This window comes from Macrosteles quadrilineatus, unplaced genomic scaffold (assembly GCF_028750875.1).
Source record: "Macrosteles quadrilineatus isolate MER2022 unplaced genomic scaffold, UCM_ALF_1.0 Scaffold_2__2_contigs__length_208266976, whole genome shotgun sequence".
NCBI lineage: Eukaryota > Metazoa > Arthropoda > Insecta > Hemiptera > Cicadellidae > Macrosteles > Macrosteles quadrilineatus.
The window spans coordinates 145,599,939-145,611,588 of record NW_026542595.1 but is presented as its reverse complement, the minus strand read 5'-3'; the positions used below and the strand labels follow the sequence as shown (position 1 = coordinate 145,611,588).

Sequence of the window (11,650 nt, the reverse complement as noted above, 5' to 3'; positions counted from 1 at the left end):
ACACAAACTCACAAACTTTTAGATTTATAATATTAGTAAGATATATATACATATATATATATATATATATATATATATATATATAAAAATTTGAACGAATGGTGTTTTTGGCCTCTGGGGACATCAAAATGAAAAAGTAAATCGGTCCTGGGCTTAGGTCTTACCATGAGACCTTCGGTAATAGCTACTTCCCTATAGGGAAATTCGCTAAAAATGATATTACAAAATGATCTGATGTCACTGAGTTCAAAACAAACAATGTCTCAGTTTTAGAGTTGAATTGTCAATTGTAGTAAATTACCGCAGTGAAGGTTAAGTATGTGATTTTTCCTTATTTAAAACCAATTTTGAACAATTTAAGAACATAAGACAAACTTGTAGAACAGTGAAACATACAGTAAATTGTCGGTTTAAACATACAGTTAACAGTAGTCTAACAGTACATAAATTCAAAACCAGTAGAAAATTACAAAATAACATTTAAATGCTTCCAGAAAAACCACATTGCGATAAGCTAGAGAGAGACACTTACACATATTGTAATTATTTTTGTTGTTAATGTATTTTTTATACAGTAAATTAGTATGCATAAGTACCACCAACGATACATCTTTAGACAATGTTTGTTGTAGTATTAGCCGTTAGTATTAGCTTTTGTTGATAGTAGTTTTCTGTCTTTCAGAAAACGCTAGCAAATAAATTGTCTTTATTTACATTTTTAATCATATATAAAAGAACTTATTTAAAAAAAAACATTTATTAAAAAAACTGTTAACCTAAAAAAGAGTCTTGTGATTTTTTAATAAAGTAGCAAAAAAAACTTTGTCACAATAAAGTTCAAATCTAAATTTAAGAAAAAAATGAATAAAAAGAGTTTTAAATTCTAATTATTATTACATTTTCATGAAAAACTAAATTATGAGAAATGAAAGTAAAATTATATATTTAGTGATTGATAATGAATAGATTAGCAAGGGATCTGTAAATAGTTCTCCTACCCAGGGATAAACAGCTGATGTGGCCGTCCCTTTGTGGTACTTCAAACTTGTAATCGTTGATTTGGGAACAACAATTACACTAATTACATCATTAATCTCTCCCCCGTTTGGCAATTAAATCCCTCCCATGCGGCAAATACACGGTCTTCACTAATTCAATTAGCAGTGGAAAATTCCCTTTTAATATAAAAGATGTACTGAAGTTGAGTAAGTGTTAATGATTCGCCGTTTTAATTCAAACTAAGTATTTTAAAATATTATTGATAGCTTCTGGATATATATTGAGGTATTTATGATTTTAGGAATCTAATTTAACGCTGATATATTTTTTAAATAGTATATATTATTAAAGGATAAATATCAGTAGAGTGAAGGAATAATTGTAATTTGGAAACAAGTAATTGAAAGCAATAAAATCTAGATTTAAAAAAAAATATATTTTTGTGTATCGTCAGTGTTTTTTTTTATATTAAATATTCACGCTATGCAACTAAAGATCAACGATGGATGATTAAAAGGTCACAGTTTGGACCGTTCCCTTGCAAAAATGTAAGCAATTGACAATGACGTATAGACAAACGTTCGCGTTTGTGAAACGGGGGGTTAAAACGAACAAAGAAGCTGCGAAAATGGTGAGTGTATAATTTTAGCAAAAATGGCTTTTATGGAAAATTGATCAGTTAAACTGAACAATAGTCTAGGTTCATGAGGCACTTGCATTTTATTAGTGTTATAGTATATCTACCACAACAGAATTTTACCACAAACTTTTCACCCGACAATACATCTTAACGAAATTGAGTTACGTCGTCGTGTTTCGAATTTATTTATTTCCGTAGGGAATTCGCAGCCTGGCTGAGGGTGGATATTTATTTTGCCGCAGTTTCAGAAACAATTAGTTTACGGGTGTGCCACCGGTTTCAGAAGTTATGAATATTAATGTCACCCGTTGCGCGCGTGACGGCGGGTGCGGGTGTGTGTGTGTGCGGGTGTGTGAGCGGGGGTGCGGGTGCGCGAGTGATCCGTCAGTTGGTGAGGCGCCTCCGATCGTGTCGGTACAACCCTGTGTCATGGATACCAACACAATCATCGAGGGCACACTCAAGTTTAGGGATGGAAAAAAGGTAATATAAATAAAAAATTAATATTTTATTTTTTTATTAATATTAAAAAAAAATTGTATTATTTAAAAAAATTAAATGAGGTGCCTTTTGGTTTATCTGACAATGTAAAGTATTTAAATTACTGTGAGTGTTTTTAGATTTTTGTATTTAAATGATATATAGATATTTATATTTATATACATACATAGAGATAAACATGATATGCATAAAAATATTTTTGGGTTGAAGTATAACACTCAGAACAATAGCGATTGGTAAGGAAGTAAATAAACACATTCATAAGAAAATTTGAAAACGTGGACAGGTAATATTACATAATAAAAACATACAGGGGGAAAAATGTATATTTCATGAATTCAAATCCTAATTTTAGAGCCATAGTGGTATGTTAAGAAAAATTAAAATATTTACTAAATTATAATATAAAAATACATGGAAACATCGGATACAATTATTTCATAACATTTAATAAATATGGGGATAGATTTCTTTGCATACCTTTTTTATGATTCAACATTTTAATTTTAGAATCATATCAAATAGTAAGGAATAAAAAAATTAAATAAAAGCAGTGTACAAAATGTTATTAACAAATAGAGAAAATCAGGGAGAAAAATTATAAGAGACATTTTTTAAATAATACTATTATTTTGTATGTAATACAGCATTTTAAAATGTAATTAAATATATAATACTAAACGTAATTCAAGAAGTTTCTATGATTTGATTTAATGTATTGTTGATTTAAATTTTCGATAAAGCTTTTAAGGATTCTGTTTAAGGCCTACGAACTAGTTATGTATGTACTATAATGCCATTAGTAGTCATTTTAATTTTACAAAATTTATAATAAAAGTGATTATAACAAATTAGTAATAACAATATTATTAATAACCAATACAAGGTTTGTTACCTACTTAATAACCAAAAATAGTGAACCAATAACAAAATGTAGCCTACTATTTAGTCAATCAAAATTCAAATTGATTTTCAAAAAAACTAGAAATCGTAGCTAGGGACATATTTTATAAAGAAGATATTTTATCATGGTATATGCTATAGTAGGGTTCTGATACTTTTCTTTTGTCTTACTTTTAATACAGTTATATCATTTTTAAGATTCTTTCCTTTATAATATAATAATTTACAGACATAATAGTCACAAATATGAATATGAGTAAAATTTACATTATTTTTTGTTTGGTTGATTTTTAACTATACAGTTAAATGTTATTGAATAAGTTGTCTGTTTTGAGTTAAGAATATGTGTTAACTATGTTGGTTGTTTCGTTGTCGCTATATAAAAAAGAATGTCCGTATGGAATAGATAATGTGGAACTGCATGTTATGTCAATATCCTTAGATTTGTTTATTATTTAAAATTATTTTAGTAGTCTCCGATACCGTTATGATTGTCAACACAGCGGTATTAACTCCCAAACACAACACAAAACTTCAAGTTTTTAGTATGAAGAGGCAGATTACAATTGTTTCAAAGCAAAGTCACAACGTATTCAGTATGCTCATCGATTCATAAAAATAAGTAACGGGCCATTTGGCTTTTCAAACAGTATTTTATTCCTCAAGGGACGGAGAACGCTGTAGCCGGAGAGGGGAGTGAAATAATATCCGTGCATTGTGTGGTTCCATTGTGGACACTTGCTTAACTCATGTTACACTGGGCGAGTAACAAACTTTACTACGGGTCTCGGACATAACTGTTTGATAACAGGCCCAACTTTTCATGCAAAACGAACACTTTCATAAACAGACCCATTTATTCGCCATTTGGTCAAAATGTGTAGTTTGTAAAAGAACATGTTAGAAATATTTGGCGTTTCCACATATTTGGGAACGTTATTGATTTCTTGTGGTTAGGTTTATGTTTTTGCCAATATTTTCTATATGAATTTTTAAGATTTAATTACAATTGTCTAGTTGTGAAGACCTCAATAGTGCTTATAGATATTATTTTTAATGTAGGTCTATATTTTCCTGTTTAAAATTTATTTTGCACTGAATTAACTTTAATTTTAACTCTGTACAAGTAGGTGATGGTAACTTCAACTTAGTGACCACCTACAAGCGGCAACTATACTTTCCATAATTTATGTAAGATTACATTGTGATACTCGTTAATATGGAAAACAACCCGAATTTCTTATTATATATATTTTATTTATATATACATGGATAACTGACATTGGATATTAGGAAATACTATTTAAATTACTTAAAATAAATGCGTTTAACAGTAAAACTTTATTCTATTTACAAAGTACAGAATCAAAATATATACAGTATACCTTATTCCGAGCACTATATGTATCTCATATGCATGCATCTCAGAAAGTGTGTTTCTATAATGATCGAATGAAATGAATGAAATATATGTTTATTTCCACACAATGTATACAGAAAAGAAACATACTTTTTAATACAAAATATACTTACAATGATTCTGTAAACCTAATGCTACAATAAAAAAGTAATAAATTATAACAATAAAATAAATAAATCATTATCTGTTTGTTGATGTGGATTGATTTTTTAAAACCATTTTTACATAATGAGGACACACAATGGTTGGTATTTAAAGCTCAACACTAATGCATATTTACAAAGAAATACGGCTATTATAATATGCAATAGTTTTATGGGTGCTACAAGGACAATTCAAAATGTATTATAATTTATAATAATGTAAATATTTAATAACGAAGCGTGCATTGTTACAAACGTTGAATATGTATGACGTCACGTCAGTCGATGTTAAAGTCACGATTGGTCTAACATTCCCACTCCAAAATTGTGATTCGTGACTCTTCCCTTGTTTTGTCCTGACAACGAGTGTTTGACTCAATTCGATTTGCTGCCTCTGATACATTGGCAAAAGTAATTTAAAGGATGTTTGATATAAATATTGAATTAACAATTTCAGCTGTCAATGTTTGCGTTTATTCCACGACACTTTTATTTTAGTGTTTACATACAGGTAAATTACTTTAATTATTAATTTAAAGAATGTATATGGAAAAAATATGAAAATACACTTTTAATATGTTAAATAATATAAATTCTCCTAAATACTTTTTTCACATTTTTTTCACAAAAGCAATATGACGTAGATTAATTATATAAGTAAATAATACAACTCGTAAGTTGTATCATCTACTTCGATGTGTTTAATGTGTAAGTTGCAATGCTATATACGAGAATGCACTCTCAGTAGTAAAATATATTTAGATTTTGTCCTTGTATTCACTTATTATTCAATGTACAATATTTTTCGTTTGATTGGTGGAGGTTAACATGAGATAATTTTACGTAGTAATTATTATATTTTATACGTAGTTGATTAAAAATAATTAATTTTTAACATCTCAAACAACAAATTATATTGTTTACAGAATATTAATTATTTGGTACACATTTTTAAGCCCAGACGGAAGAAACGTGTGCATTACTTACATTTAAGTTTAAATAAATTATAGACTGTAACAATGTCAATTTTCCCCCCCAAGATAGTTGTTTTCAGAGAAAGAGAGAGGCAATGAGTGATGTCAATATTACATGAAGGATGGCTCGGAGATCACTCGAGCATTCTCTGTTGTACAACTTCGTGCTTTGTGTCTATGTTTCTCTGTAGATCTGATATTACACCGGCTTTGACATATCGAGCAATATAATTCAATACTTATATATCAATTCAAGTCGTAAAAGATATGTTCATAATACAACTTCTTATGTTTTTATAATTAAAATAGAAGATTAGAATACAAAATTTACCATACTAATTACCAAATAAGGTCTTTAATATATCTCTTAAAATGTTCCTCAATCATATGAAAGGTGCTTACCTTATTTCAGTGATAGTGTAGGTAATTCAATAACGTGAAGCAGTATAAATATGCTTTATAAATGTTTTGATACTACCAAAAAATATATATATTTGATATTTATATCTAAGCCAAAGGATGTTTGTACTTTTCAGAAAATTATGCTTGGTCATCCAATAGGCCTATAACACTAAAAAGAATCAATAGAGCCTTATTGATTAAAGTCGGTTGGGCGAACTATATACTTTTTGTTACTGTACACACAATACGAACAGAAACGAGTATTCTAATATTAAGTTTGGTTCAGAAAAGATTTTCAAAGTTGTGTAAGAATGAAATAACTTCAGAATAATCTTAACACTGGCCAGACAATGATCTCGCCATCATTTATCTTTGACAAGGCGGAATAGTCATGAGGCCCTAATGGATGAACAACAACCCCTTGATCAATTAATTTGTTTTTATAAATAGCTCAATTTTCAAAATGTTTTTGTTTTTATGTGATGGTTCTCCTTTCAGCATATCAGATTAGCAAGGTCATATTTAGAACAGGCCCTACGCAAAATGTTCAGAGGTAATGTAAAGCAGAAGTAAACTAATTGTTTGTCCAGGTTTGGTTAAGTGTAGAGCAATATTTTGTTAAAGTAGTGACATCACTTTTAATTTAAGCAGGTGATCGGCCATCTCATATAAATAGGACTTACAAAGCTAAAAAAAAATTCAATAACAAATTCAAGTTTATGTTTTAAAGTAAATATGCACAAATGTGTATTAAAATAACAGTTTATACAATTCTTCATACATTGAAAATGTTTGCAACTAAATGATATAAATTCTAGTAACAACGCCACAGGATATTTTATGTAACTACAAAGAGCTTTTTGGAGAAAAGCTATTTCTGAATTTGAACTAAATTATAGCTAAAAATAAAGGTTTACAAATCTGTTCGTAACATCGTTTCCAGCATGGAATAGATAATGTATTCCTGGGCAGCTGAGTGATTTTAGCTCTCGCCTTCAAATCGAAGTCGCTAGGATGATTCCGATTTGGATTGAATTTGAACCCAGATGTCTTTTTTCATTGGGCTATCTGAACTAAAGATTAACAGTAGGTCTAAGCATAGACAAACAGAATTATATACTGTCAGCCATGTTGCGGTTACCATGGTTACCATAGGTTCTGGCGCACACCGCTGGGAGCACCATGTAGCTACGTAGCGTGTAAGCCGTAACTACATGGCACTCCCAGTGGTGTTTGCCAGAACATATGGTAACCGCAGCATGGCTGACAGTCTATGTTTAATTATTTTTGTTCATGGTCTAAGTAAGAAAGTCATTAGACCAGTTTTGGGCTATCACTAAAAAAATACATATTATAAATAGATAATTTACAAAACTAAAATAAATGAATAATAACTTAAATTAGTGCTGAAAAATATCACAAATAGTTCAATTTCACACCATTACGTTTAGAGAAATTTTAGGAACACCATATTGACGTTTTCTAAACTATAATATCATTAGAATATGATTAGATTTGATTAGTAAAATATTTTTTATCGTTATGGAAGAAACGCTAATTTGGTTAGGAAGGGGTTAAAGGGTTTGATGTTTGAAGGGAGGGCTTGATAAAGTTTTTTTTAGTCTACCTGATCTTAAATGTTGGGTTCCTCATGTGCTACATTTTCTATATTTTTTTATTTAAATCTATAAATATTTGCATAGGCAATTATTATAGCTTAGTTAGTCAACTTATTATGCCTATTCATGGAAAAATTAACGACACGAGAAAAAATACAAATTGGATATAAAACAATAGCAATACCATATAAAATTTCCTTCAATTAACTCGTTTAATATCAAGGAATAAATCACAGTACAGCTATTACAAGAGTAATGCAATGACAAAATACAGCAATCACTTTAACATTCAGGAAATGTTTTTTTTTACATTCTCTCTCCTCTTCGCCTTTTCGATTCAGTCATGTTTGATGTATTGACAAAACAAATTTAATCAAATTGGTTTTCATTTTTTCGCTAAACCAGAACACCAATGTTTTCCCTTTTTGTTTGTATGGAATGTAAAACATGTTTTAAATTTCAGTGCTGAGTCAGAACACATTTTAATGTTTTCTCTTGTTACAAGAATATTATAGTAATACAAATATAGAACATTCAAGATAAAATTAGTTTTGATTTGAGACAGTGGATGGATAAATCTTAGTTTCGTATTAGAGCGCTAGACGATAGACTTCGATCTCTGATCTTTAGTTGTATTGGCCATGCCTTGAGTCTTTGTACTTTTATCTTTCATTTGCTATTAAAGTAAATTTTGCCTTTTTATGATGCATTGCCTGGTTAGACAATTGGAAGGCCTATTTAAACTTAAAGGATAATATCTTGATTTCAATATAAATAGGTTACATACCTTACGTCGTCAATCCTAAAATAAGTCTAGTTCGAAACCTTGATGTTTCGAAACTAGTCGCCATAGACTTATTTTAGGATTGACGACGTAAGGTATGTAACCTATTTATATTGTCAATAATCAATCCTGGAGGCAATGATGAATAAATCTTGATTTCGTAGCTTTAAACAAATTCTCTTGGAAAAACTTTGTTCTAATCCACATTAATTTATTTTAAAACTTGAATTTTTACGACTGAACATTAGGATATAAAAATACAGGTAGTAAAAAACCTACCAATTGTAAAAAAAATAAATATCAACTTGCATTACTATTAATGTACTTAAAATAACGTTGTTCAGTTACAAAACCGAACTTTGTATTTTATGTTAGAAATAGTCTATCTAGTACTTTACAGCGAATAAAAGAATAATATTTTTTACATGTCCCAGTCCAAATATTACAGTAAAGTAGAATATTTTAACTATTTATCATTGTTATTCATTAGGTAATAAAAAAACATTCAGTAAACTCATTCATATGAGCTTACTGAATGTACTATTTCATATTATATCCTTATGGGGATAACATGAAATAACAAATGTTTCAGACTATCCGTCTTAAATGAAATATGAAAACTATACTATTAATATATGAGCAATGTCCGTGACAAACATATCGATCAGCTGCAGTATCCCCTTTGACAGCAAGGATTATATCTAGTCCCACTGATGCCCTGATGTACATTGATGAATTAATGTAACTCAACGACTTATATATCTCAAAGAGTAAGTGATTAAACTGATCTTGCTCTATTGTGAGTTAATAAATCATCAATGTGCGAACACTAAACCACATTTTAGGTAGATATCTGTTAATACTTGAATAATGTGCTCTAAAATTCTTATGTTTAAACGCTATTGGAATGTTTTTAATTCTGTCAGGATATGGTATGGCCCAAACCTGTTTTTGTAACAATCTAACACTGACTGTTTTTTAAACATTGTTATTAATAGCACAATGTCAAATGACTCTGTTTGGGATCGAACTACAGTGATTTTCAGATTTAAAGGTGACATATAAAACCACTCTGCAATCTAGACCATCAGTGTTAGTTTGTTTATGACCATCAATGTTAGTTTGTTTATGACCGTAAGTGTTCGTTTTTTATGGCCATCAGTGTTAGTTTGTTTATGACCACCAGTGTTAGTTTGTTTATGACCATCAGTGTTAGTTTGTTTTTGATAATCAGTGTTAGTTTGTTTATGACTATCAGTGTTAGTTTGTTTTTGATAATCAGTGTTAGTTTGTTTATGACTATCAGTGTTAGTTTGTTTATGACTATCAGTGTTAGTTTGTTTTTTATAATCAGTGTTAGTTTGTTAATTACTATCAATGATAGTTTGCTTACACTATCCATTAGACAATTATTTATAATTATGATTAAAAGACAAAGTATAATTCTTTCCGACTATTGAAATGCAATTTAATAACACAACAATATATACCAAAATGCAAATAAACAGTACATTCAAAGCTGTAGAGTATTCGAGGGAACTAACAAAGAACAAGAATAATACACTTAAAATAATGCCATCTGAAATAGTCTTTGGAAATTCTGATGCTGAAAGATGTTGATTCACGTCGCTCAGCCGCAGGCTTCTTGGTAGAATAACAAAGGGCTTTTAATGTAAAAGCTATTTTTTCGTTTCAGTTGAAATGGGGGATATTTTAGACATAAATGTTACGGTCTTCGGTTGGATAAAGATTGGATGGGTAGCGATAGTTTGTAGGCGTTCATACGCATAAGTCCACATTGAAAACTGTGTAAAAGGTTTTTATTAGGAAGTATAAGTTTACTATAATAAAAAAATATGGGGAAAAGAACATAAAAGCAGTGATAAACAATACAAGAATTTCAATAATACTAAACAATATAATCAATGAACAATAATAACAATATGTACAGGTTTTACTACCTGTATATTTTATTTCAGCAATTTATAACATTATTTTTCTTTTACTAGAAAAACAATGTAATAAATTGCTGAAATGAAAATTACTTGGACGAATTCATTTAAGAGAAATTGGATTACATAAAAATTCCTCTTATCCTTCACTAAAGGCTACACCACAAAGGGAGAGGTCAAGACCACCAGTCACGTTTTTTTCTTCTGCGTAGCTTTTCGCATGCCTGCCACAGCAATATTCGCATCGTAGTTTGTATGGTGGCATGGTCTTAAGAAAGGTATTTTGAGTAGGTGCACGAAAGATTTGTACGCTGGATCTGAAGAAGGATTTCAGAACAGTCGATGGCACTATTTAGAATATTTCAAAGAACAGCCAGATCACGATGGTTCTACGATGTTTTAGAAGGTCCTAAGAAAAGCATTCAACTGGTTCCTTGCGATATCGCAACGTTTAGACCCTAGCCATCTTGTAGAATCTTCGTATGGTTATCTCCAGTTTCTCACAAAGGTACTCTAATGACGGTTCCAACCAGTTGTAAAATAATCTAAGATCTGCCACACCAATGCATAGTACCAAGTTTTCCAATAAAAAACTTACCAAGATTACTAATATTCGAGAAGCGAAGGATGAATTCCAACGTTCGGCATGTTTTTAAACTGATGGTATGTATGAGTTCAACAGTTTAGTGAAGTTGTGCAAATAATGCTCAGATCCCATATTTACTAGGCTAAAATGAGGATTTCTCCTCTAGCCCGATAACCTAATAACAAAGGCGAAGGAAAGCGATAGGAAGTAAAAACTTGACATTTCATAGTGCTTTGATCCGTTTTTTTAATTCACCAATGATTTAAGCTATTTATGTTCCTTTGAGTTATAGAGCAATACTCTTCTTTTGAAACAGCAAACACGAGTCAATATTATTATGAAGAGTTTAGTAAGTCATTAATAAACTGGGATAAAAAATGAGGTCCAAGAAGTGAGCATTAGGGCACCTCTGGGATGACCAAAATTTAGAGGACTGTGTGGCTGCAATTTTAATCAAAAAGTAACAAATAGATAAACAAGTAACTACATTGTCTGGGTTTGACATAATATGCAAATATGATTTAAAAGTGAAAACATTTATTCTCAATTTTAAAAACATTTGGTAAGTTTTGTACTATTTTAATATCATATTGGACAAACTATAATCTTTTTTAAGATTAATGACTGAGCTTCATGAACACAAAGTTACAAAGACTTTTTTTTTACACGTTTATTTACTTAAAGTTTAGTTAACCCTTACAATTCTCTAGGAAAAAAATGCATTATT

The 11,650-nt window shown here is 29.9% G+C and overlaps 1 protein-coding gene across 1 annotated transcript in view; it reads left to right on the top strand.

Moving 5' to 3' along the window:
* Positions 1-1,927: 1,927 nt before the first annotated feature.
* LOC128984999 (uncharacterized) overlaps positions 1,928-11,650 on the top strand; it is a 185,376-nt gene continuing 175,653 nt past the window's right edge. Inside the window, exon 1 of the mRNA XM_054404373.1 lies at positions 1,928-2,122. Within this exon, the coding sequence (XP_054260348.1) occupies positions 1,928-2,122 (195 nt within the window). The remainder of the gene's footprint in view (positions 2,123-11,650) is intronic.